General features: G+C 35.4%; 2 protein-coding genes and 1 long non-coding RNA gene across 5 annotated transcripts; 2 read left to right on the forward strand and 1 right to left on the reverse strand.

The window, feature by feature from the left end:
* Positions 1-10,011: 10,011 nt before the first annotated feature.
* Positions 10,012-11,511, reverse strand: LOC126623454 (uncharacterized). Its single transcript, XR_007623754.1, has 3 exons — positions 11,419-11,511; positions 10,753-10,811; positions 10,012-10,052 (listed from the first exon to the last, which is right to left on the reverse strand). It is a non-coding gene; the product is annotated as an uncharacterized LOC126623454 (long non-coding RNA).
* Positions 11,512-16,986: 5,475 nt separating this feature from the next.
* LOC126623440 (F-box/LRR-repeat protein 17-like) lies at positions 16,987-20,668 on the forward strand. The gene is made up of 11 exons (XM_050292342.1): positions 16,987-17,761; positions 18,084-18,185; positions 18,347-18,491; positions 18,606-18,790; positions 18,879-18,983; positions 19,263-19,360; positions 19,447-19,667; positions 19,754-19,820; positions 19,924-20,009; positions 20,131-20,229; positions 20,331-20,668. The coding sequence occupies exons 1-11, from the start codon at positions 17,109-17,111 to the stop codon at positions 20,394-20,396; spliced, it is 1,827 nt and encodes a 608-aa protein (XP_050148299.1). The 5' UTR covers positions 16,987-17,108; the 3' UTR covers positions 20,397-20,668.
* A 632-nt stretch (positions 20,669-21,300) lies between these two features.
* LOC126623448 (putative uridine kinase C227.14) lies at positions 21,301-24,905 on the forward strand. Of its 3 annotated transcripts, none has more exons than XM_050292356.1 (12): positions 21,302-21,478; positions 21,938-22,071; positions 22,239-22,282; positions 22,433-22,510; positions 22,688-22,880; positions 23,192-23,222; positions 23,303-23,361; positions 23,449-23,522; positions 23,680-23,766; positions 24,282-24,343; positions 24,435-24,466; positions 24,565-24,905. In XM_050292356.1, exons 1-12 carry the CDS (start codon positions 21,421-21,423, stop codon positions 24,649-24,651), a joined length of 939 nt encoding a protein of 312 aa, XP_050148313.1. In that variant the 5' UTR covers positions 21,302-21,420; the 3' UTR covers positions 24,652-24,905. The 3 variants fall into 3 exon arrangements, with proteins under 3 accessions (XP_050148316.1, XP_050148313.1, XP_050148314.1); XM_050292357.1 differs by having other exon boundaries at positions 24,438-24,466; XM_050292359.1 differs by lacking the exons at positions 23,192-23,222; positions 23,303-23,361 and having other exon boundaries at positions 21,301-21,478.
* The last annotated feature ends 224 nt before the right edge of the window (positions 24,906-25,129 follow it).

A 25,129-nucleotide genomic window follows, 5' to 3' on the forward strand; every position in this document is an offset into this window, starting at 1 on the left:
AGAATGACCTCTCTTTTTGTAACCTGATCCAACGGCCCATGTTATCCGGTAGGATCCGGAGGCATTGCCTTGAAGAGGATCCAATTCCAGAGAAAAATACATGTTTCCTTATGAGTAATGATATTCATGTCATGTTTTTGTATCATATTTTTATACCATCTTAGATGACATTTGATATGGACAGCCACATCATTTGAATTAATCAGATTTTTTAATTTAGTTCATTAGTTAATAAACTAATAATTAAAAAAAACTAGTTAATTAAATAATAATTGTAGTATACAAGAAGTCTTTCTCCTTCATTTCCTTGGGTTTTGCAAATTTTTCAAATGATGTGACTGTCTACATTAAATGCCACATAACATAGTATAGAAATATAATATTAAAATATAGTATGAATAACATTACTTTTTCTTGATTACTTTACGCAAAAGTCAATCATCACCAACACCTTAATTCGTATTCATTACTCGGTAGAATTGAAGTTGAATGCACAATTAATGGTTTTTTTTTTTTTTATAAAAACGATCAGCGAGTGTTTCATCATGCATTTCAACCTTCCATGGCCATCATCATGTGATTTATCAGAGCCTGAAATCAAACTTAGAACATACCGTATCAAATGAAGTCAAAAACTCGTCCCAACCACTAGGCATCCTGTGGTGGTTCACTATTAATGTTAATTGATTGTTAACAATTGATACTTTGTTAACATATCATTTGTGTACTTTGAATCTCAGCTGGTTTGACAGGGTTTCAGCTAGTAGTGTTTCAATTTATTTTGGATTTTAATTATTTTTAATGATATAGTATTGTATATTAGGGTTTCAATTTTAGCTGCCCTCATTGTAGTTGTTTAGTTAGCATGAAAATGAAATTAGAGTTGAAAGATGTTAGCGGAAGGGATGCTCCATGTATAAGAAATTAAGAAATTTCTAACAGCATTTTAAATAATGGTGACGCCTTGCACATATCCATTTTTACTTCTTAAGCATTTCTTTCAACTTTCGACAGTCAGTAATAACTCTCTCTCACTTAACAACTATAATAGAGTTGCACTCTAAATACTTCTTGTATTATTGCAAAAAGCTGTGCTATGTAATTACACATAGCTACATAGCTAGCTAGGTCCAAAGTCCAGCACATGTCTTCCTGTAATTTTATCTCTGTCTTTTTTTTCCCAAAATTCATGTTATTTTCTTTAGATTAGTGAGATTTATTATTACAGTCTAGTAATATTTCTCTTCACTTAGAATAAAGAAATCATACATTTAAATCTTATAGATGGCGAATTCGATATTAAATTGAGTTGCTCGTTGTATGACTTAGCCGAATTTCTTTAAAAATATTAATATACTAATAAAAAAATACGCTTAAGTTGGACGAATCTTGGAGATATAGAAAATAAATCACCTCGTATCTGTATTTAACTATGCATACACATATATAAGATACTTCGTATCAATCTATGTATTTTTTATGCCAACGAAATCCAGGCATCTAAAATCTGCAAGAACCAGACCTAACTTTGAACCGTGGCAAATGTTGAATCAATTTCTTTGGAAGAAAACATGTTGGATCAATTTCTCCGACTTTTCATCGCTTGTCCATATCATATCATATCATCAACACTGCACTCTTATTTATTTGTTTATTTATTATATATTATTCAATAGGAAAAATGAGCACTAACTTCTAGTGACGCATTGTATGTGACGCCCTCATAATAGAAAGAAAAGAGTAGTTATCTTGACCAGTTGATAACCACTTAAACTACTAGTCATCACGTTGGTAGATAGATTTTTAGAAAAAACTTCATTTTAATCTTTAATAAATATGATTTTTTAGACTAAAATCATAAGTAAGATCAAAATCTTATTTTAATTATTGACACATTAATTATCTCATTTATTAGTTATTTTTGCTATTTTAATAATTTCTCTTTTCTTCCTAATTTTAATGTATTAATTATATTTCATTATAATTCTAATTTTTATTTCATCCATCGTAAAATAGACCTGGGCAAAATAAAAATCTTTCTTGTCGGAGTAATAGATAATTTATTAAAAAAAAAATCTCTCTTGTCAGAGTAATAGATGCTTTATTAAAAAAAGTTTATCGGATATTAGAGGAGGATTTGGATCCCATTTGCATCTAAATTGTGGAAATCCTAGGATTTCTTACTTCTTAGTCATTCATTGTGTGATCATAAATTATTTGATTTTTTAATTTAAAATTAAACACAAATAGTACATAATAAAAATTGACTGCACAATATACAATAAACGATTAGAATATAAGAATTTTTAGAATCCTCGTGAAGTGAACCCATAGAGGATTCTCGTCCTTTACAAGAGACGGCCACAAAATGACAACTCAAAAATCAACGTGAATATCAAATATTGTAGGCAAAATAATTAAAGGTCAGTTTTCAAACCACTCAACCTCTCAATTTTTTCTTTACGAATTTGCGAACACTGTAGGGGAAAACTTCTAGTGACTCCTTTCTGCATCTTCGAGATTAAAAGCGGTGCATTTTTGTTCACAGTGGTTGATGGCCTGAGGGGAGGACCCAATGTTGCGATAGCTAGTGAACCAAGATATGCACTCGTAGTTTTCAAATGCGCACTTAAAAGCATTTCAGTATTTTCTTTTACTATTTTGTGAAACGATACAAAAGTAACAAAACAAATTGTGGAGTTTTAGTAGGGACAAGGACTGTCTGCCCTTCACTTCCGATGTCATTTTCGTGCCTTCATGTTTTGTGTGGTCACGATTTAGTCACGTCAATATTTTATATATTTTTTTAGATATAATAAGAAAAAAATAAATAGTAATATAAAATGTTAATGTAATTTAACTGTGATTGCACAAAGAAAAAGGCACAAAAAGACACCGAAAGTAAGTATCAGACAATCCTTGTCCTTTTAGTAGACTTTTTCTTTTTGACACATCGTATGGTCGGATACGACTCAAATATTTAAAAATAGGGTGGCTGAACTTTTAAGCCACCTTTTTTCTTCATTAATTTTGGCTCCTTATATTTGTCATTGTTATCATCTAGAAGGGTCGGGAGATCAGCTCTGGTATCATGTTACGATAAAGACGTATGAAATTTTATTATTATATATTCTTCCACACCTTTTGTAAAGATGCAACCCCTTGTAGATAAGGAAATAGCAACTCATAATCTATTGTTTTCGTGAAATTTTCCGGTTTTATTAGGGTAGGCACTTGAAATCGAAAATCAAAACACGAACCAAATCGGATCGCATTGAACAGTTTGGTTTTGAGGTTTTGAAATGGTTTCAGTTTTAAAACCGAACCGCATTGTAGGAAATGGTTTGATTTCGGTTTTGGCTTTTAAAAACCACACCGCAAATACTAATAAACATTTAATTAGATGTCCATATGAGATGTTATGTTTTAATTGGTTGTTTATTAGAGTTTCATGCATTTAGTATCTACTCAACCACACTAGAATTTCATCATTCATCATTTGCTGCAAGTTTGCTTGTTACATGTTTACTTGTTGCAAGTTTGGTTGTGCATATATTGTCCTAATTTTAGTCGAAAATAGATTTATCTAAACATCCCCACTCAATGTACTCATTGTTAACATGCTTTCATTAATTAATGTTTTGTGTAAAAAATGAGACCGTCTTATTTGTAGATAGGTGTATATTTTAAAATTTACATTTCTTTCTTAAAAATCGTACCGAACCGAACCAAACTGCAAAAAATTTAGATTTCGGTTTCACTCAAAACCACATTGAACCAAACCGTGCCCATCCCTAGGTTTTACATAACATATTAATCAATTTTGTAAAGAATGTAGGGTTGAAGAATTAAAGGAATTGAAAATGAAGGGTTTATAAGAGAATGAATCTTGTGTTCCATAAGTTTGAATTTTTTTAATTCCTTATGTGCAAACTGATGCGAAATATATAAGCACACAAATTAAACCATCTTTTTATCAATTGTAGTAAAGTATGTAAGTAGGGATCGTTCTAGGCCGGGGATTAGGAGGGATTGCTAAATCACTTGGAAACTGACTTGAAAACGTAAAAACAAAGTTTAAAACACTAACTAGACTCAAAGAATGCAAAACTATACTTTAAAAAACTAAAACAAACCAAAAGACTCAAAACAGCCCCTAAACACTCAAAACTACCTTAAACACACAATCTGGGCAGTTTTTGGACTCTAACACAAACTTGGACGAATTTTGGTTTTCTAATGAACTAAAACACTTAAAAACATAATCTAAGACAAGTTCTAATTAATATGACTCAAAGAAATAAGATGGGGTTGATTTTGGACGAAAATAATTAAATTAAGACAAGAACAAAGTAAACAAATTTTTAGACAAATTAAGTGAATCAAAACAGATTGTAAAATGAATTTGAATGAAACTTATGGATGGAAGGCTAGCTAGGAGGTTCTTCTCCACACATGTCACACTTGCATACAAAACGATTTCCAGTTGCTTTTCGATAAGCTATGAATACTCAACGCCCCAAATTAACAGTGAATTGCTAATTAACCCTCAGTTTTTCCACAAGTTATTGGGTTGGATGATTGCATACGACAACCCAAAACATTCCCTACAAGTTCCCTACATGAATTGCATAATAGAGATACAAGCAAGAATCATTAAGTTCTATGAAAAACATAAGCATTGACGAGGCACTCGTTACTATGATTTGCATGAAACTTATGCCAAGAATTTACTTAACGTGATTGTGACTAGCAACCTTCATTACTTGTGAATATAAGTTCATAACGATTAGGTGAAACTCCCTTATATTCTAGCGTTAAATTCATGCATGAAAATTAAGCGTGCACTCTTAACCAACATACACAAATCATTTTTTATACGATCGGATAAGTAAATTGAATTCACAACTTATGAATCACAACTGGATGTAATCAAATCATATTGCAAGTATGAATATGGTTTCGAATCACCCCCTAACTAAGAGGGATTTAGTTCCTCATACTCACAAAGCAAAGATACATAAAATTAGACATTAAAATCAAAGGAAAGAAAACACCTAAAATGCTCCAACTTGGGTAGCAAGTGCATCCAAGATTTCTCCTTTGCTTGCTTGCGGCAGATTGCTTTGTGGACGGATTTTTGGGTAGTTTTATGATGTAGAATGGATGGGGAATGGTATGGAAAGGTTTAGGGTAAGTGTGGAGGAGTGTTTGAGGGTTGGAGGGTGGTGGAGAACTAGGCAAAGAGGGTGGAAGAAGGTGGAGTGGCTGTTATGTTTTCTAGGCACTAGAATGGTGTTTTTGGGGTGTTTTGCTACCTAGGGTGAGTATGGACGAATTTCTGTGATGAATGGTGAATATGAGAGTGTGAACCCTTTGCCAAGGGGTGTAAACATGTATATATAGGCCCCAAAAACCTTAGAGAATCAGGTTAGGCTAGGGAGAATGCACGGCAAAGAGTGTGTGTGGTGTGCAATGGTCCAAGGGTGAAAATGAAGTGATGATGCAAAGTGTGAAGGGTAAAATGGAGTGGTCTTGTAGCTAGGGAGCATGAATGATTGTGTACATTGCATAGAGATGGAAAAGGAGGTGAAAATGTGTCAATAAATGGGTCAAATGTGCAGCAACATGTGGTACACAAGGCATGGGATTCCAAATGTGAATGATGGAGCATCAATTGGTGCATGTTATGGTTGTGAAAGTTGTATAAAATTTTGTGGGTGAAGGGAACAAGAGGTATCAAGCAATTAAGTGTAATAATTAAATGAATTAAAGCATGAAATCAGAAATTATGTAGGGGACAAGAGTGATCAAGCATGGCATGGGAATCCAAAGGGAATTCTATGTTGTTTTGCATGGCAATGAAGGCAAGTTGGGGTGACAAATTTTTGGGCTGAGTTCTTCATCTTTTGGACCATAATTCTTCACATTCTTGGCCTCTTTAGTTCTCAAATTCGTCCATCCACTTTGGCCCAAATATGTGACATGCATTCCAAGCTCCATTTTGCTCCAAAATGCTCCAAAATGCATCTTCTTGCCTACTTTGTCCATAAAATCTGAAAACACACGAAAATGACTTTAAACATTAAAATAACTAAGGAAACACGACATAAATGCACAAGAACAAGCCAACTAAGTCGCATAAATATGCTCCTATCACAAACGTATCATGCACCTTTTGATAGAACAAAATGGCTGCCTTTAATTAAAGAAAGTAGCTAACTTAATTAAGTAATTAAAGTATAATGAAATAGCAAATAATAAATAAATAGAAGGTGGTTCTTGAATTTGCCAGAACACGACTGCAATTTGCTTTTTGTGGAGCAAAAAATAATCACAAGGCGACACATGAATTTTTGGACAAAAGAGGACAAAAACACCCTTGAGGTACAACGGGATTCCTACGCACGAGCAGCGGGCAATCATCTTTCAACCAAATCAAAAGTGCCTAAAATAGGTAACAAATTCAAAGTTATTTTATCCATCTTCATCCTATATTTTCCACAAGATATAAATTACATAACCCCCAAAATATTTATTCCAAAAATGTGTTGATTAACCAATTAATGGATTAATTGCCTAATTAATCCATTAAATCACACATTAAACCATAAGTTACACCCCATGCCCTACATATTGACTCCCATTTTCACCAAATCCTAGTTCCATACTCTTGCAAAACTCCCAAAAACTCTCTAAATACTTTTCTCTCTAAATTCTAACTTTAGCATCGGAGGTTCATCGGCCAAAGCCCTCCCCATTCATCGTGGGCGCGTGAGGCTTTTGGCCTTGACCTAAGATGTTAATTGTTTTGTAGGTACAATTTTATCCAAGAAGAAGAAGGCAGAAATTTGCATCCACACTTTTGATTAAGGTTTTCAATTTTCAATTTTCAGAAGGTGATGAACCGAATCAACTCTACCAAAGAATGTTTAGGGGTGCTAGGTCGATGATGGTTGTTAAGAGATTAAGTATTTTCTCTATGATGTAATCTCATGAGCTTATAATTAATGAATTTATCTTTATCAAAGTAAAAATAATGCTTAGTACCATGCGGATTAGTTGAGATATTATGATTAACTAAATACGTGATTCTTCCATCTCACCTAACTTTTTAATAATATGTCACTCGATCATTATCGAGCATGTACGGGGGATGTGTTATTTGTTTCAAACTTTCAATTGACAATTTATTATGCACTAGCCGCGGCTTGGCCTGACCTTTTTACTCTGATACCACCTGCCATGGTGCTAAAAGTCCTTCAATCCTTAGGGCAGCATGTGTATCTGGAACACGGGTACATATATTATGTATCATTATACGAATGGAGAATATATTTTTTTACAAGTATTATCTCATTTGTATAATGACATATGACGTATTGTCCCGTGTTCTCAACATTTAAAAATCTCTCCTTCGTACGGTGGTTTTGCAACAAAGCAAATAAATAAAATGTACACAATAATAACTGGTAAGGCTCACAATCTCAGTCTTAAATTTTGAGACTTTAGACGCTTTACCTGAAGAAAAAAAAGTAAAAATATAAAAACTTAAATTACTTCAATATTGGACATTTGACATATTGTAGTTTCGAACCAAATCTCTTTAGAATATAAAGAAGATCTTTGTCTCATGGTAACATACTGACATGTTATGGTTCGTTATAAAAATTTTGTTATTAGGTTAACTATAAATTTTACTAGTTTCTAGTGATTCATTTAGCATTATTAAATGACAGATGTCTTGGTTAAGAACTTGAAATGCGCTAGAATGCCTTTATGCGTGATCCTTTGCTATGTCTGCAATGGGTAATACCTCCTTTCCTCTCTTACTGTGACTACATAATGTTCTTGTCAATTATGGCATATAGTATATGAGCATGGATTTTGAATTCATAGGTTAATTGTACTTTAACAACTTACGTAAGACATAGTTTCGATTTATTCTCAATGATTACGAAAAATTTGACAGATGAGCCACCGTTACTTACACTACAATAAAAGAGGACATGAAATTTTCATCGCATATCAATTCTTTTGAAGTTTTGCCTCTCCCTCTATCCCTCTCTTTCTCTCCGTCATCGATCCGAAGCTTCCATTTTTCCACTCATAAAGAGAGAAAGAGATATGAGGCGGACTGTCGGATAACATGGGAGAGGAATAGCAGATGATATTGGGTTTTATGGGGAAAAAGATATATAGGCTGAGTCAAAGAGGAGTTTGTTCGTAAAACTTGACATTTTAATTTTTCTTTTATTTTTAATATTCTAGCTGTTATAAAATAATCTAATATACAGAGGGAAAGATTTGAATTAACAATAAAGAAATGAATTAGTAAATGCAAAGGAGAATCAAGAACAATAATGGTTGGGAAGAGGTTAGGATGATGGAATGAAATATCGTCATGAACGAGTATTTTTAAAGAATGACCATCATATGTTATAAGTCATGCATTTTTTGAATTTTCTCCAATATTTCAAGTTTTTCTTAACATTTTAAAGCGTATACGGGTTGCGTAGTACTTATTCATCCTCACAATTTATATTTAATTATCACACATTTATAAAAATAAGTTTACTATGTATAAAAAATAAGTTTGCTATGTATAACCCATCATGTAAAAGTCGTTGACAATCACTTGTGTTGTCACCCATTTGATCTTAATGATGCATGTAAGATATGGAAAATGAGTTCATGATAAAATTTTAGAATAACAGTTCCCATTTTCAATCATTTTCCCCCTATTTTTGATTGGCCATATATAAAAATAAAATGAATGAAGCCTAAACATCATAATTCAGTTGTCACAACTCACACTTTTCAGTACCGGGTGCTTTTCGTTAAAGTTCCCTATAAAAAATAAGCCCCTATTTTTTGTATTAGATTGTGATCAAAGAACAAATACTTTTTGACACATGCCGATCCGAAATGTCCATTAGGATTTCAAATCGAGCTGTGCTGGCCGACACCTGGAAGGTGACGAAGCCATAAAGTGTGATGATGTGGAAAATTGTGAATAAATTTAAACCTAAGAATGTCTAAATACCAGAGTGCACCGGTGAGCGGGAATTAACGTGACATTAGAGCATGAGTAAGTACAGAAGAGTGAATTAAGAATCGTACCCTCGAAATAATCTTCAATACTAAGAATCGCCACGAATCTTCGACGATAAGGAAGCTCAGCTACTAAAACTTGGAGGGTGAAAACAAGACAAAGGTGAGTGGCCCTGCAAATATAATTTTAATAGAAACCATATAAAATATTATAACCCATCGCTACAACACCAGTATAATTTCCAGAAAAAAATATCATAATTATACCACCAGATAGCATCTCATTAGCAATATCAAATAATCATGTGGTTAATAACTCATACTAGTACGCAAGTCAAAGTCACCTATGATGACCTATACGACTTACCCATATCTCATCACATATACTAGTTCATCACATATGCTAGCTTATCACATATTCATCACATATGCTAGCTCGTCACATATTCACCACATATGCTAGCTCGTCACATATTCATCACATATGCTAGCTCGTCACATATTCATCACATATGCTAGCTCATAACATATTCATCACATATGCTAACTTATCACATATTCATCACATATGCTAGCCTATCACATATTCATCACATATGCTAGCCTATCACATATTCATCACATATGCTAGCCTATCACATATTCATCACATAGGCTAGCTTGTCACATATTCATCACATATGCTAACTCATAACATATTCATCACATATGCTAAATTATCACATATTCATCACATATGCTAGCCTATCACATATTCATCACATATGCTAGCATCTCATCACATATAGGCTAGCATCTCATTACATATTTCATCATAAATATATGCTAGCATCTCATCATATATCATCACATATATGCTAGCTCATAAGTCAGAGTCACCTTTATTGACCTGTATGACTGAATCAATATCTCATCAACATGCTAACCAGTCAATATCTCATCATCCATATCTCATCACATATCTCATCAATATATTAGCCGGAGTCACCTCACGTGACCTGTACGACCGAGTCAATATCTTATCAACATGCTAACCAATCAATATCTCATCAACATACTCACTAACATCACTATCATTAACATGTATTCATCTGAAGCTTACCTGAGCGTTCGCGGCATCATTTAGCACTTCGAAGCATTCACAATAATTAGGTTCAAGTAATACACATATGAATATATCATGATGCAATCTAAAACTCAACTATAACATAGTATTCCTATATATATATATATATATATATATATATATATATATATATATGGCATAAAATGCATAATCCATAACGCCCTACTCCCGAACTACTTATTTTCGGAGATAATTATAAATGATAAGCCCAATTAGATACTAGTTTAATTAACTATCATTACTTACATTTCCTTACATCAATTTCCTGATTCTTCATATATTAATTTATGACCAATAATTAACCACCAATTCATAAGGTTAAATCTTATATTTTCCACCAATGTCCCTCACATTACTCAATTCCCTAAATAAGGCTATTGTCTCTGTTATTTAGTCTCATTTATTATGTGGCTGCATCTAACGTCTCGTTAGACTGCCTACGTATCATAATTAGGGATCAAGCTATTCGTAGTTCACAATAATTAATTGTAGGTAACATGCCCAATTCACTTTAGAAGCGTTTGAGGAACTATCAATTATATACCTATAATAAAAGGAAAAGACCCACTCACCTGGAGTCCACGCTATGATTCTCTAGCACGCACATCGAGATGTCTCGAATGATTGGCGCCTGGAACAATTATAGAATCACATCTCAGAACTCTCATCAATAGAATACGTAATTCACATAAAACACATCCTCAAAGACATTCTAAAATAGTTTGAGACCCATTGACCATAAGTCAATCGTCGATCAAAGATTAACGGTAGGGTCTATAACCCTGTATAACTCGATTCGGAAGATCCGCATATTAGATTTTCAATCCGCACTTCCAAAGATACACATTATGCTTCTAGAATAACATACTAAATTTTAATTGCGATCCAATGGTCGGATTTCCGCCAATTGCCCAAATCCAAGTGGCGGTTAACATTTATTTTATAAATTTACACATCTAATTCGGGAAGATCCGTACGTTGGATTCATGATCTGTAAGTTTCTATGGTCTTCAAATATTACGTACTATAATATATTAAAGTTTGGTGATAATCCAACGGTCGGATCGTCGATTACTATTCTAATCAAGTGGTGGACCTTAATGGGACTTCGCCGAATTCTGCAGTATTTGCAGATTTCCTGGGCGATCTTTGAAACTCCATATCTCACTTGTTGTTCAACCAAATTCAACCCATAATATACCAAATCAAAGATAGAGAAATGTAGAACAAGATTATACCAGCTTGGAGTCCAAATGGTGGCCGGAGGTGGCCGGAAAATGGTCTGAAAGACGGCTGTCAGCGGGAAAACTGGTAACTCGCCGGAATTTTTGGGCAACCTTTCAACGTCCATAACTTTATCAATACTCAACGAAAATATGTGATTCAAAAACGAAAATCATAGTTCTCGACGAGACGAAGAGATTGGTACCTTAAACGATAGATATTTTGCCATTATTTGGCCGGAAAACGCCTCGAAAGTGGTGGAGGTCGCCGGAAACTGGGCAAACTTTAAATCGTTATAACTTTCTCATTTCTCCACCAAATTACACGATCTAAACATGAAAATTTATCTACACAACATGAGGAATTGATTTATACATGTGGCCAAGTCCAATTTAGCCAGGAAAGGCTCAAATTTCACTTAAACCCGCCGAAACCCTAGAAAAGGTGTGCTTTGATTCGGCTTCCAATTGAACTCCGATGCCTCCAACACTGTTTGGGCTTTGTTCCTGGGGTTGAGGGAAGTCTTTTTTGTGGTGGTCATGAACAGTGAAACTTGTCGGAGCCATCGGGAAAAGGGATAAAGTCGCCTGAACACTTGTGGGTTTGTGGCTTCGAACTGGGAAAATGGGAAAGAAATTGGGAAATCTAACACAACCAGGATGTAGGGCTCATCAAGGGCTTTCCATGGACACCAAGATCACCCAAAACGGAGTTCGTATGAAGGAGATATGGCCAGGTCAAAAATGGTGGTTCGCGGGTCAAAAATGACCCATTTCGGGTCCCTCCTTTCCCCCCCTTCTCCTCCTCTTGATTGGGCATCTCTTAACCTTTTTAAAATTTTGATTGGTGGCCACTCCCAAAGGTGGGAGTTCTAATAATTTAAACTAAACTTTAAATAACCAATTTCAAATGTCCATAACTATATCGTTATAATCCGAACTCGCAAACGACTTTCCCTTATGCGTTTGTACCAATGAGTACTATACAAATACGTCAGAAGAATAAGTCATACGTTTCTCTAGACAACAATCAACAGAAATCAAAGTCCTTGCCTCTAAGGCATTTTCCTTAATTCACGCTTTTAAAATTTATAAAATTGTAAAATTTGGGACTGGTTGTCACACTTTTACACTCTTTTTGAATCATTTAGATTCTATAACATTCAAAATGTGGAGATATAAATTAACCACGTTCAATAAGATAAGGACATATGAACTTTATGCTCGCTACGACATTTTTACACTTTACGTCATGGGTAAACCACATATTACTCCAAAACACAGCATATGCCTGCCATCTATGCCTTGTGGGTACTAGGTTTTTCGGCCTACTATCATATGAAAAGTGTTTCGTGCCCATGATATATCCTGCCACTAGGCTATACTTGGCTCAATGGTGGAAGGAAGTCGACTCTTCACATTATGTTTGGACAAGGGAAATAAATTTAGAATTTAAATAAAAGTCAAAATTTATTAATTGACATGCACCAGTTTCCTTATTTTGATTCATAAACATAGAAATTTAGAATTTCCTCGTGGAAAAAAAAAAACTTGGAATTTGGAACCTCCAATTCCTAAGTTTAAATTTCATATAAATAGGTGTCATTTCTCAATTTATATGATTAAGAGTTTAAAAATGACAAAGTCCGTATTTAATTCCATTATTCTTTTAGGTTAACCAAACAAGAAAATTAACAAATTATAGAAAATAAAATCCTGCCATTTCAATATTATTGTTCTTTTGGGTGTCAAACACGCCTGCACTCTTACCAACATGGACCTTTTAAAACTACTAGCCGACATGACTGCAGAGACTGGTCTACACCATCACTAACAAAACGTTATGGTCTGCTTAGTAAGGTTTGCAACCTCCCCTCCCCGCTGCCTAGGGTTCAAGTCTATAAATAGCCAAGTCAAACAAGAAAAACACAGGAGAAACGGTAATCGCCACTTATTACTCATAACTCTCTCAAGTTCTTATTTATCTCAAATACGTTTCTGACTTGGGCATCCGATACCCTTTGGTAGATACTCTTCCCTTTTTCTGGATGTTCTTCAATTAGGCTAACGGTGCTTCTTATTTTGTGGATGAACTTTTGTTAATTCAACTGTGTACGAAATGTGCATACACAGTTACATAGAAAAATGACATGGAAGGTCTTAGTCATTAGATAATGTGGAGTCTGACATGTAATATAATCAATAATGTAATTTTGCTGGCATAGCAGGACTAACAAATGAAAATATGAGAATGGATGTATAACTTCCAAGATTTTTTATTTTCATAAATAAACGGAGAGAGTAAAAGAAAGACAAAACCAACACTTTGAGACGATTCAGTTTTTCACGGTGAATAGTTAGTGGCGTTTGATGATCCTTTCGTTTTTTGTTTTGGTTTTCAGTTTTTACTTTTATGAAAATTAAAAACTAAATTTTTAAATTTTTTTGTTAAACGATAGATTTTATTAGATTAAATGTTAAATTAGCCACAAACGAATTTTGAACTCACATCGGCATGCAAAAGCTCAACGAGGTTTAAAAAAGGGAAAATGATTTAATTTCTACACATTTTTATTATCTTTTTTACACCCATGTTTATTTTTGTTTATTGATAATCTGAAACATGTATTGAGCAGAGCTACCGAAAATTGAAGGGCTGAACTATTTTTCATCTCTCAACATCTTTGAAAGGAGAAACTTTTCAATTTACTCGGAACACAAGGTGTTATGGCACGTGTCAAATGTACACTAAAAAATATATTCTCTCTTCATTTACATTTTGACATGTGATGTACCGACTGCGTGCGTTGTGAGAACGTGAAAAAATTGTTTCATATGAAAGGAGCAAGGAGGGGGTATCCACTTTGTTATTTGTGCCTCCAGCAACCCATCGTTGTCATCGTGATGGAATAAGTTTCATATCCTCAGATGAATAAGAAAGTTCAATTCAAGGGAACATGTAGAAGAATACGCAACTTCCATATGGACCTGTAATAGTGGCACCGATTCTTTCTTTCTAAACTACTATCTATATATAAAGGCCACACAAAAGGTGAATAATGATTTTTTGCATCAAGCCTCAACATAAATATTTGGACAAAAATGCCCTCAAGATAAAAATCTTCAAAGACATCTCAAAATAATGCATCAAATAAGGCAAGGGCATTTTCATCATTGTAATAGTGTTTTTTTAATAATTAATTTTTGGCACAGTTTTTTTTTATATTATTTATTTTTTAAATAAATTAGTGTTTCACAATAGGCTAGCAATAATGTGATTCAATTTCTCTATTTTTAAACACGTTCAAAAAATCTTAAGAGCCGTGTAATGCCGATTATAAAAAAAATCTTTTGCACGCGGATAATAATGTGATTAAATAAGTTGCAAATGATTGTTTTTATTTTTTATAACAAACGATATTATCTACACTAAGGGGACGGGGGCTTAGCATCACAATGAGTTAGCAATAATGTGATTCAATCAGTTGTTTATTAAATATTATTTTCTCTATTTTAAACACGTTCATAACATCTTAGGAGGCATATAATGCGGATTATAAAAAAAGTTTTTCGCACGCGAATTATAATGTGATTAAATTAATTGTCAAATGATTGTTTTTTTTTTTAAACAAACAATATTATCTACACTAAGGGGGAGTGGGGGTGGGCTTAGCCTCACAATAAGCTAGTAATAATATGATTCAATCAATTGCTTGTTAAATATTATTTTCTCTATTCTTAATGTAAATCCTATAGAGACCGATTTTATTATGTGAATTCAGCTGCTTTAATTGGTTTATTAGGGGTTTCTTCTAGCATGATCTAAAATTATTCATTTACTTCAAATATTTGACTTTCCTTTTGTCAATTTACACATAATTTAAACTAGACCAACTGGTGAAGATTTGACGATAACAAACTACTCCAAAAGTTTCCGTGCACAATAGTTATGGTGTGTTTAACGTTGGTTAGACTAAATTTAGTCTTATTTAAGAGCCTGATACTCGAGTTCAAATCTTTTACATTTATTTTGTGTGTAGTCTATATCGTTACTTTATTTTGTGCTTGAAATAGGAGCGTGCGGGGTGTACTTGAAGTACTGAAAAATAAACCGGTATGTACCAATTAAATTATATACTTTGTCTAAGTTTAAAGCGAAATATGAATTAGTCATTAACAAAACTTCTCTCTTCTTCACAACTAATTCATTTATCGCTTCTATAAACATTAAAACTTATGCGTTATCTACTTCAATCCGATCATAGCCACCAAACGAGTCATGCAAGATGAGGCCCGAGAAAACCACATGAACGATGACCCAAATGGCTCATGCTTGCTAGCGGTGAGTCTGGTGACACAAGAAGCCCATGGTGGTCAGTTCCTTTCTTAATTTTTTCCACCTTTTTACTGTTTTTTTCTACTAGATAATAGTTAGGTGAGGAGGGTTCAAACTTCGAAGGGTTGATCGATTTGCATTTGCCAAAAGTCACGTGGCTTCTTGGCTTTTGTTCTTGAGCTGCAGTATTCGCTCTACTTTTGCGTATCACGTTGCACATTGCTGATCAATTTTAATTTAGAGATATCTGTAAGTTTTTAGATGGTTGCTGATGCACACAATTAATATTTTATGAAATAAATTTATTAATTGACGTAATATGTATACATAAATTGTCACATTAACAACAACAACAACAACAAAGTCTTTTCCCATTAAATGGGGTCGGCTAATAAATTGTCACATAAGATGGTATATAAATTCATTAATTCAATCTCGATAGACATGAAAGTTTCAAATTTATCTTTTTATTTAGAAAAAAAAACTCAAATTTAGGAAATAGGGAGAGCTTATCTACGTGTACATTGTATGCAAATCTATTCGATTTCAATTCCTTGAACTTCCAACGACAACTTCCATTTTCAACAATTTTCCCATTGTTATAATCAACCTATGATCTTTCATTCTGCACTGTTTGTGCATAGTTACCTTATTTCTTTCTTGAATCGGACGATTCATAGATGGGATCTATTTGAGCCGAGTTACCTTTTTATACATGCATACGTTCATGTCCCTTCAAAACACTTTCCGGCTTTTGGTAACCGAATAAAAAAAAGAAAACTTTTTGCTTTTAATACTCTTCTCAGTTATTCGAAAGATATGTGTTTCTAACCAGAGATGCCATACATGCACAAAATGCTAGACAACGGTTGAATTTTTTCAATGTTATTTTTTAAACAAATTGACCCAATGATACTTGTACGTCGTATATTATGAAGTATGGATAATTTAAATTTATGATTACAAGATCTAACCAATTTAGATCCGATCCTCCAAAATCATGCTTGCCATAAAAAGTAAACTAATTTCCAAAATTAAACGCGGGGAAATTTCGATTCTTGAATTGCATTAATTACAGTAACATGTGCAAAAGAAATTTACAGCGATAAGGGCATTTTCCACCCACCGCCAGGGTCACTTTCGTCATTTCAAACCTTTTTACGCAGGCAAAGGCAGCCCTCGCTCCGCTCCTCCGCATTATTTTAGTGTTTCAAAACCCGCGCGCGAAATCCCGCTTTTTTCTCCCGCGCCTTCCCACCACTCACGCGCCTTCTCCCTCTCCTATATTTCTCTCCTCTCTCACTCTCTCAACCTCTCTCTCTCTCTCTCTCTCTCTCTCTAGACATCTCAATCTCCAAAATCCAAAACCATGCAGCAGCGCCACCACCAACCCCCAAACCAACCCCATTTCTCCGCCGCCTCGGGTCCCGCCACTCCGTTCGGCTCCCTCGCCATCCTCCCTTCTTCCAGCTCAGAGGCCAAGCGCGGAAAGAGGCGCGGCAGTTACAGCTGCGGCCGATGCGGCCAGCCGAAGAAGGGCCACAAGTGCCACCTCCCCGCCAACTCCACCGCCGATGAATCGTTCGTCGATGAGGCGTCCTCTCCTTCTCTCTCCGTCACCCGCCCCCCTCCGCCGCCACGTCTGCCCTACTCCCACCTCCGCCGAGCGCTATCGTTCGATGACGATGTGGATAGTTCTGGATACGGCGGAGGAGGCGGAGACTTTGACTCTCCGGATCCGGACCCTGACGAGTTCGGAGACTCCGGGGACGATATAGATTTGGCTACGGGTTTGGGCGGTCTGCCGGCGAGCTGTCTTTGGGATATTTTGAAGAGGTTGCCGCCGCCGGGGCTGTTGTCGGCGGCGATGGTGTGCAAGGGGTGGAGGGAGACGACGAGGAGGCTGTGGAAGGCGGCGGAGATGCTTAGGATTAGGGTTCCGGCTAGGGCTCAGGTCGGGTTTGTTGGATCGGTGCTGCAGAAATGCCCGGGCCTCGTGAACCTCTCTCTTAGGATGGAAAGGTATTGCTGCTCTCTGTTTCAGATCTAGGGTTTCATCTGACAGATCTGCTTACAGCGATGAGCTTTGAAGACTAAACAATCTAAACCGAAAAAATGAACTCGATCTGGATTAAAACTGAAATAAAGGAAAAAAATAATAATTAAGGGATCAAATGAAATGGGGTTTTGATGAATGCAATTGGTAGAATTATAGTGATATGATTTGATCTATAAGGATTTGATGTGATGCAGCATTCTTTTTCGGAATCAGCAAGCTACATTGTGAATTCTTGTTATTTAAATAATGCATTGCGTTTAATTTGATAAAAATTTGCTGTTGCAGTGATGTGGATGCAACATTGCTGGCGTGGATTACATTTTCATGCCCAAATCTTGAGTTCTTGGAGATCAATACTACCGGAAGCGCTATCAATCGGATCACCGGGTATGTTTCCTCTTCTTTGTTACCTTCTATGTTCCGTTTTTCGCATGTTTAATCGTTACTGTTGTCTTAAACGATAAACCATTGAGCTACTGTTGTATTGGGCATTTAGATTGGTATTGTTGGCTGATTAATTCAATCCATTCCATGATTTTAAACTACAGTGATGAACTGGGTCGCTTCGTTGCTGATAGACGATTACTGAAAAGCCTTCAGATGGAAGGTTGTTCTAACTTGGGTGGATTTGCTCTCTGTTCATCAAGTCTTTCTACAATTTGGCTTTCGGGTCTTCACTCCCTCTCTAAGATGGTGATTATTTTTCTCTTTCCTCTTTGTCTATCATGTAGTTGCTGATTTGTTGTTTCTGTTTCCATTTATTGTTAAAAGACTTCTCTTTTACTAATTCACACTCCCTTTTCACAGGTTTTCAATTGCCCCAATCTAAAAGAGATTTCTGTAGACTTTTCTCGCCAAGAAAATGATAGTACTGATCTTGTTACCATGGCTGACGTGCTGGGAAGGAATTGTCCAAGGTTACAAAACATACACATTGCATCAATCCGGCTTTCCAACGCTGTTGTGCTTGCCCTTACAGCCGCAAAGCTAAGGTTTGCCGCTGAATTTGTTTTGAGACTAATCTTATCATATAAATTTGCACAATTAGTATCATGAAGATTGTTTGATCATGCCATCCAGGGGGTTGAGAATGCTTTCTCTTGTCCTTGGGTCTGAAATCACCGATGCCTCTGTTGCTGCCATTGCTTCGAGTTACCAGAACTTAGAATTGCTAGATCTGAGTGGGTAAGTTTACAGTCCTATGGTTCAATTGCAATAGTCTTTGAAGTTAAGATTTGATTGTCTGGTATGTACAATGTTTGATTGTAGTGTTTTATTGCTTTGTAAAACATCTCAATCTATAGGACTAGACTTGAACATTAGAGAAATGCTGCTTATGATCCTGAAAGCAGAAAACAAATTTGTTTAATGAGCATAGTTGGATATGTATAGTTGAAAATTATAGCTTCTCTCTACTCATTCTTTCTTTGAGATGTAATGTTTGGCTCTCCACTTTGATTACAGATCTAGCATCAGCGATAGTGGCATTGGAATGATTTGCAACGTGTTCCCTGATACTCTATCGAGACTACTCGTTGCTCTTTGCCCTAATATCAGTTCAAGTAATCACCCAGACCATGGATAAAAACTGATAATTGATTAGTTTCACAAAAACTTTAGTTCACTAACTGTTGCCTGTACTATTCAGGTTTCATTCAATTTGCTACTGCACAACTGCCTCTGCTTGAACTCCTGGACTGTGGCATGACCATATGTGATCCTAATTCTCCCCTTTCACCCTCTGATGAAACCAATGCCCGTGAACTCCCCGAAGCATCCAATGCCAAAGTACACCATAGTTACCAGAAGCTGATTATCAAACATGCCCGGTTGAAAAAACTGAGCTTGTGGGGTTGTTCTGGTTTAGATGTGAGTTCCTGAACTAGTACAAGTTAATACTGAATTTTGTTTTCGTATAGTTTCTTTTCTGGTTCTTAATTTTCAATCTGATGCAGGCTCTATATTTAAACTGCCGAGAACTCAATGACCTGAACTTGAATTATTGCAAAAATTTGTACCCAGGTATCCCATTTGATCTCCTCACCTTCGCTAGGGTTTCGATCAATTCTTTATATGGTGAATTTATTCTTATAGTTTAGTGATTGTTGTTTGTATTTATTCCCAGAGAGATTGGTGCTTCAGTGTCCCAAGTTAGAAAATGTGCATGCATCAGGTTGTCAAGAACTGTTGATTGGGGCCATTCAGAGCCAGGTAAATCACAAGTTTCCTCTCTATTTGGACACCGTTGATCGGTTTTCTAAGTTCTAATGTCAAATCAAACCCATGTAAAGGAAGCGATCTGATCTCGCATTTATTTTGTATTTGTTTGTAGGTTGATAACAATGCTGGTGCGGATAACCTATTACCATGCAAGCGCCTAGCTGATGGCTCGAAGAGGGTTGGGGTGCCTCATTTTCTCAGCGCTGCACAGGTAATGCCCAAACTCTAAAGTTTCTCATACTCTTATAGTTTTGGATCATCCCTATATACATTTCTGTAAACATTTATGGTTTTCGTTTGTTTTCGTTGCAGCCATCAGACGATGATAAGAAGCGAAGAAAGATCGAGAGGCGGAAGTGCAGTGTGCTTGTATTGTGAGCAAGCTCTTGTTTGGTGCCGTATTGGTTTGACAAGGCTCTGTATTACCCTGTAAACATTATGTCTTATTATCCTTAATCTCATTAGGGTTGGGGGCTGTTGCCTTGTAGTCCTATTATTTGCCTTTTCTTTCAAGAGAACTAAATGTTGTTTTTAGCTTCAGAACTACTTAGTCCATTTCCAAATTGGAGAGACTTTGGAACAGGCGGCCTAGGATTTTATAAATTGTTTTATTTGGGAAAAAAAAATAAAAAATTTGTTGTTTTAGTGCATTTTATGTTCTATTTTATTTAATTCAACTACTAAAAATAATATATATTGATAGTTATGTCGTCAATATTTATATATATTGATTGTAGATTAATCTTCTTTTTCATACAGTTCGAATATTACATTAAGCAACAACGTATCTTTAGCTCTCGAATTATATAGTATTCCAAAGTAGTATCTTCAAAAAATGCATTTGTAGGGTGGGAGCAAGTTGTAAATATTTACTTTAAATGAAAATAAGGGGCATGCATGCACATAAGCAATTCTTTGGGTCTCATACATGTTACATCAGCATAACAAAAAACTAAACGTTTTTAATGGGGGTAATGCCAGGAAGATTAAATTTGTAAACAAAATTTTGTAAAACTAAATAACATAAAAGTTGATGATTAGAATATATCTTAAGCGTTGATAAACGTGCTAATTCTTATTGGTGACACATACAAATTTTGTTTAAAAATTAGTTTTTTTTTAGTATTACTCGGTAAAAGTGAGATGAGACAACAAAACTTGAATTAGGGGGAAAGTTGGATCAAAATAATATTAGGGAGCAAAGTGGGACTCCAAACAACTTTCAGGGTAACACAGTAATTACGCCTTTTAAAAAGGGACGGTATTACGTGGATACTCGTGGCACTTGCAAGTGTAACTCAAACATCCGAAATCCATCTGGAAAACAAGACAGGTTTCTCCGACCCGACCTCCTCAACTCCGTATTCTCAAACTCTCTCTGTCTTTCTGTCGTTCTTCGGCCATGGAGCTCTCTCTGTCTTCCGCAACCTCGAAGGCTCACACGTATAATTCCTCACCAGGTTTCTCTTTCTTTCCTCTCTCATGATATGATTTATTATTTTCTCGTGGGTTCATACAATTTTATGTTTTTATAATTTGATAAATATATGGACATACCCACCACTTTGATTTGTAAGTTTCTAACTGATTATTTTGTTTTTGATCGTTTTTTTCAATACAATGTTGAGTAATTTGATGTCGAATTCAAAACTTGCCCCTCCAAATTATATGATGTTGTTAGCAGAATCATATTGGCTTTAGAAGAAGCTAGCTAGCTAGTTAATGACATGTTTAATTACTTGGAATTCGTATTGAATTATTCCGATTTCTGACTTTTCGTGTGGGAGGGTTGCCCAGTAACACTATATGCTCATATGTCATGTGTATAGAATTTATCCTCATGATTTTTGGTAGCAGATTCACAGTGATTATATGTCACTTTTTCGGTTAATAGATTAGAGTGACTTGCTTATCTGCAGAGCTGTTTCTGCTTGGAAAAGCAAAATTTCCGACATGGGATTGTTATTTTCCCTCTCCTTCGCGAGCTAGGAGAATAGCGAAGCCTTTATTTGCTCAACCTGGAGCCCTCTCTGCCAAGCATAACCCTGTCAAGGTTTGATGGTACTTTCTTTTCTGGGGAGGACTATTAAGCACTCGTTTGGTAACCGTTTCGTTTTTAGTTTTCGCTATCTTGCTAGAGAAAAAGGTTATCAAACCGGCCCTTCTGTAAACCAAAAAATGTTTTGAGATTTTCTAATTTTTTTTATGCACACTTTATAGGTTGTATGTTGTCTAAAGAGAGAAGCTACTGTAGTAGAGGGAAGGTATGCCATCTTCAATGTTGGAAGCTATAACTCACATCTGCTTTTATGGCCATTGCATTTGATGGTTAAACAAGCAAAGCTTTCCTGGTTTTTTTGTATGTATATACACCTTACTTTTGATGAATCACAGTTGTTTCTGTTTCTTTCAAGGTCTATGCATGAAGTATATGATGCTTTGGCCGCATGTCTTGTTCCTACAGCCGCAGCAATAGGGAATCCAAACTTGAAGTAAGTTAGCTTCCGATTTCCTATGCATGCTATAATCTTTAGACATGAGGGACCATGAATGTAGTTTTGGTTTTCTGGATTGTATATGGATTTTACCTTTTTGAGTTGTTTTTGGTTTTCATGCTGATTTTACTTGTTACTCTTCAAAGTTATAAATCTGTCTGATGTACAATGCAGGTATATTGTGGGTTTGGCTGGTTCTCCTGGATCTGGGAAAAGCACTACTGCGTCTGAAGTTGTGCGACGTGTAAACAAGTTATGGCCCCAGAAAGCTTCTGCATTGGATTCTCAAGTTACTCCTCCAGAAGTGGCTGCAGTTCTCCCCATGGATGGTTTCCATCTTTATTGTTCTCAGCTGGATGCAATGGAGGTTAGCCTTCTTTTGATATTTTGATTTCTGTAGTCCATTGCATTTCTTGTGGATGGCAGTCTTAGCGTAGTCTAAGAACCTTTCGAATCGATAATGTGGATAATAGTGTAAGCCAAAATTAGCAATTTTAATTATCCTGTCTTCTTAAAATGTATCTAGCTGGTAATTAAAATTAGCAATTTTAATTACCACCCTATGGACCAAAGTTATGGTTGAAACAACATTTGTTTGGGTTTCGTATTCAAAACAAAACATTATAGATGATAAAAAAATTTTGATTCCTAATTTTCTGCAATGTTGTAATATCTTAGAATCCCGAGGAAGCTCATGCAAGAAGGGGAGGTGAGGTTTCTATATTTTGCTGTTGATGATTTGACACCTTGAAATAATTAAAGCTTCAATCTTACGAATTGGTGATTCAGCTCCATGGACCTTTAACCCTGAGCTACTACTCGAGTCTCTCAAGACTCTGAGAAGTGAGGTGATTAGTTGATAATTGATGCTCACATGTTACAATCGCCTCAAGTTTAGAAGTATGCTATGCATTCTAACAGAAACATTGTTTCAGGGATCAGTTTATGCACCGTCATTTGACCATGGTGTTGGAGATCCAGTAGAAGATGATATTTTTGTGACCCTTCAGTGAGTAGTTTGTTCCTTTTCACATGAATTGTCTTTTAATACCAGCTAAAGAAATAGGCAGGTTGTGAGCAATTATTATGGTGGTCTTAAAATTATGTCATTTTGATTCTTTCATCTTTGATGAGTATGTTCGTAACTTATTAATTTCTATTTGCAGGCATAAAGTGGTCATAGTAGAAGGAAATTATTTATTGTTGGATGATGGGATTTGGAAAGAAGTATCATCTATGTTTGACGAGAAGTGGTAAGCATTATTTATCAAAAGATATATTTTGTGCAAAACTGTATGTTAAAGAGGTCAGATGGTCTGGTTCTGCTATGCATCCAGTATAATTGTGGATGTGTGGCGGAGACCAATATTCAGAAAATGTCACGGTGAAGAACTTCACTGGGCTTGTGTGGCTATGTTATGGTGCAGCCTTAATCTGTTCAATAAGGTGTGTCGGGAGGACAGATTAAGTCTTCCTTATTTCATAGATTAAAACTTTGATCGTTGGATTACGATATATAAATTTGGCACAGCCCTTTTTCAGATGTATGCTTATAAATTTTGTTGAGCATTGGACTTTAATCATGGAATACAAAACGCATACGACTTTGATGATGGAATAGTTATTTAGAAATTATGCTTGTAAGGGCTCTAACACTAAGCAGCACCTCTTGCGACACTGTATTTAATCACTTGTTCTTTTGAAAACCGAAATTCCACTTATTCAAGGGTGTCATTGAATGCTATTGTTTGTTGCTTTTCCCTTGAAGGTTTCTTGAAGTTGATATTGACAAAGCTATGGAACGAGTTCGAAACAGACATATCTTAACGGGTACATGATCCTTAGTTTTTGAACCACCTACTTGCGAAATGGGACATGTAAAAACATGACATGGTTTAATTGCTTTCTTTATCTTCTGCAGCAGGGAAGCCTCCAGATGTTGCCAAATGGCGGGTAAGCTTCATGGTTTTCCGAGACACGAAGTTCCGATTTTTTTGTTAGTCTAGAGTTTTCACTAAGACGTTGCTTATGACACTTCATTCATCGTGTAGGTTGAGTACAATGACCGGCCTAATGCAGTGACAGTAAACAAATCAAAGAAGAATGCTGATTTGATAATCAAGTCAATCGACTACTGAAGCGTGAAGGTGATCCCGTCCCGCTGGTTGCATTCCAACCCCATTTATGCATCCCATTTATGCAAATTGAAGGCCTATCTTCATTTTCCTTGGAAGATATGAACTGGGAAGTAATTTATGCACTCCAAAATGCTTTCACTTATGAGGGTAAGAAGTTACTTTTGGAACGCAAATAACACATCCCATGAGTAAAAGTAACTGTGTATTTGATGAATACAAGATTTATGAAAATTTTGCACAAATGGCGCCTAAAACTTTCCCATTTTGTGCAATCGCTACCTGAATTTAAAAAAAATTTACAATTAACCATTCAAACTTTCATATTGTGTTACCATTTGGCACATAAGTCCGTTTTTATTTACCTTTCAAGTGTGTTTTCGTCACTTCTCTCTACTAAGGGTTTTTCGGATTCTTTTTTATATAACTTTGACCGTTTTACGCACACATTATTCTTTTTTATACATGCGATATTCTAATT

Source organism: Malus sylvestris, chromosome 5 (assembly GCF_916048215.2).
Source record: "Malus sylvestris chromosome 5, drMalSylv7.2, whole genome shotgun sequence".
Classification (NCBI taxonomy): domain Eukaryota; kingdom Viridiplantae; phylum Streptophyta; class Magnoliopsida; order Rosales; family Rosaceae; genus Malus; species Malus sylvestris.

Coding starts and splice junctions, on each gene's coding strand:
- LOC126623440 (XM_050292342.1), top strand. CDS start 17,109: ATGCAGCAGCGCCACCACCAACCCCCAAACCAACCCCATTTCTCCGCC. Junction 18,984..19,262: donor GAATTGCTAGATCTGAGTGG/GTAAGTTTACAG, acceptor CTTTGATTACAG/ATCTAGCATCAGCGATAGTG. Junction 20,010..20,130: donor TTGGGGCCATTCAGAGCCAG/GTAAATCACAAG, acceptor ATTTGTTTGTAG/GTTGATAACAATGCTGGTGC.
- LOC126623448 (XM_050292356.1), top strand. CDS start 21,421: ATGGAGCTCTCTCTGTCTTCCGCAACCTCGAAGGCTCACACGTATAAT. Junction 22,511..22,687: donor ATAGGGAATCCAAACTTGAA/GTAAGTTAGCTT, acceptor TGTACAATGCAG/GTATATTGTGGGTTTGGCTG. Junction 24,344..24,434: donor AAACAGACATATCTTAACGG/GTACATGATCCT, acceptor TATCTTCTGCAG/CAGGGAAGCCTCCAGATGTT.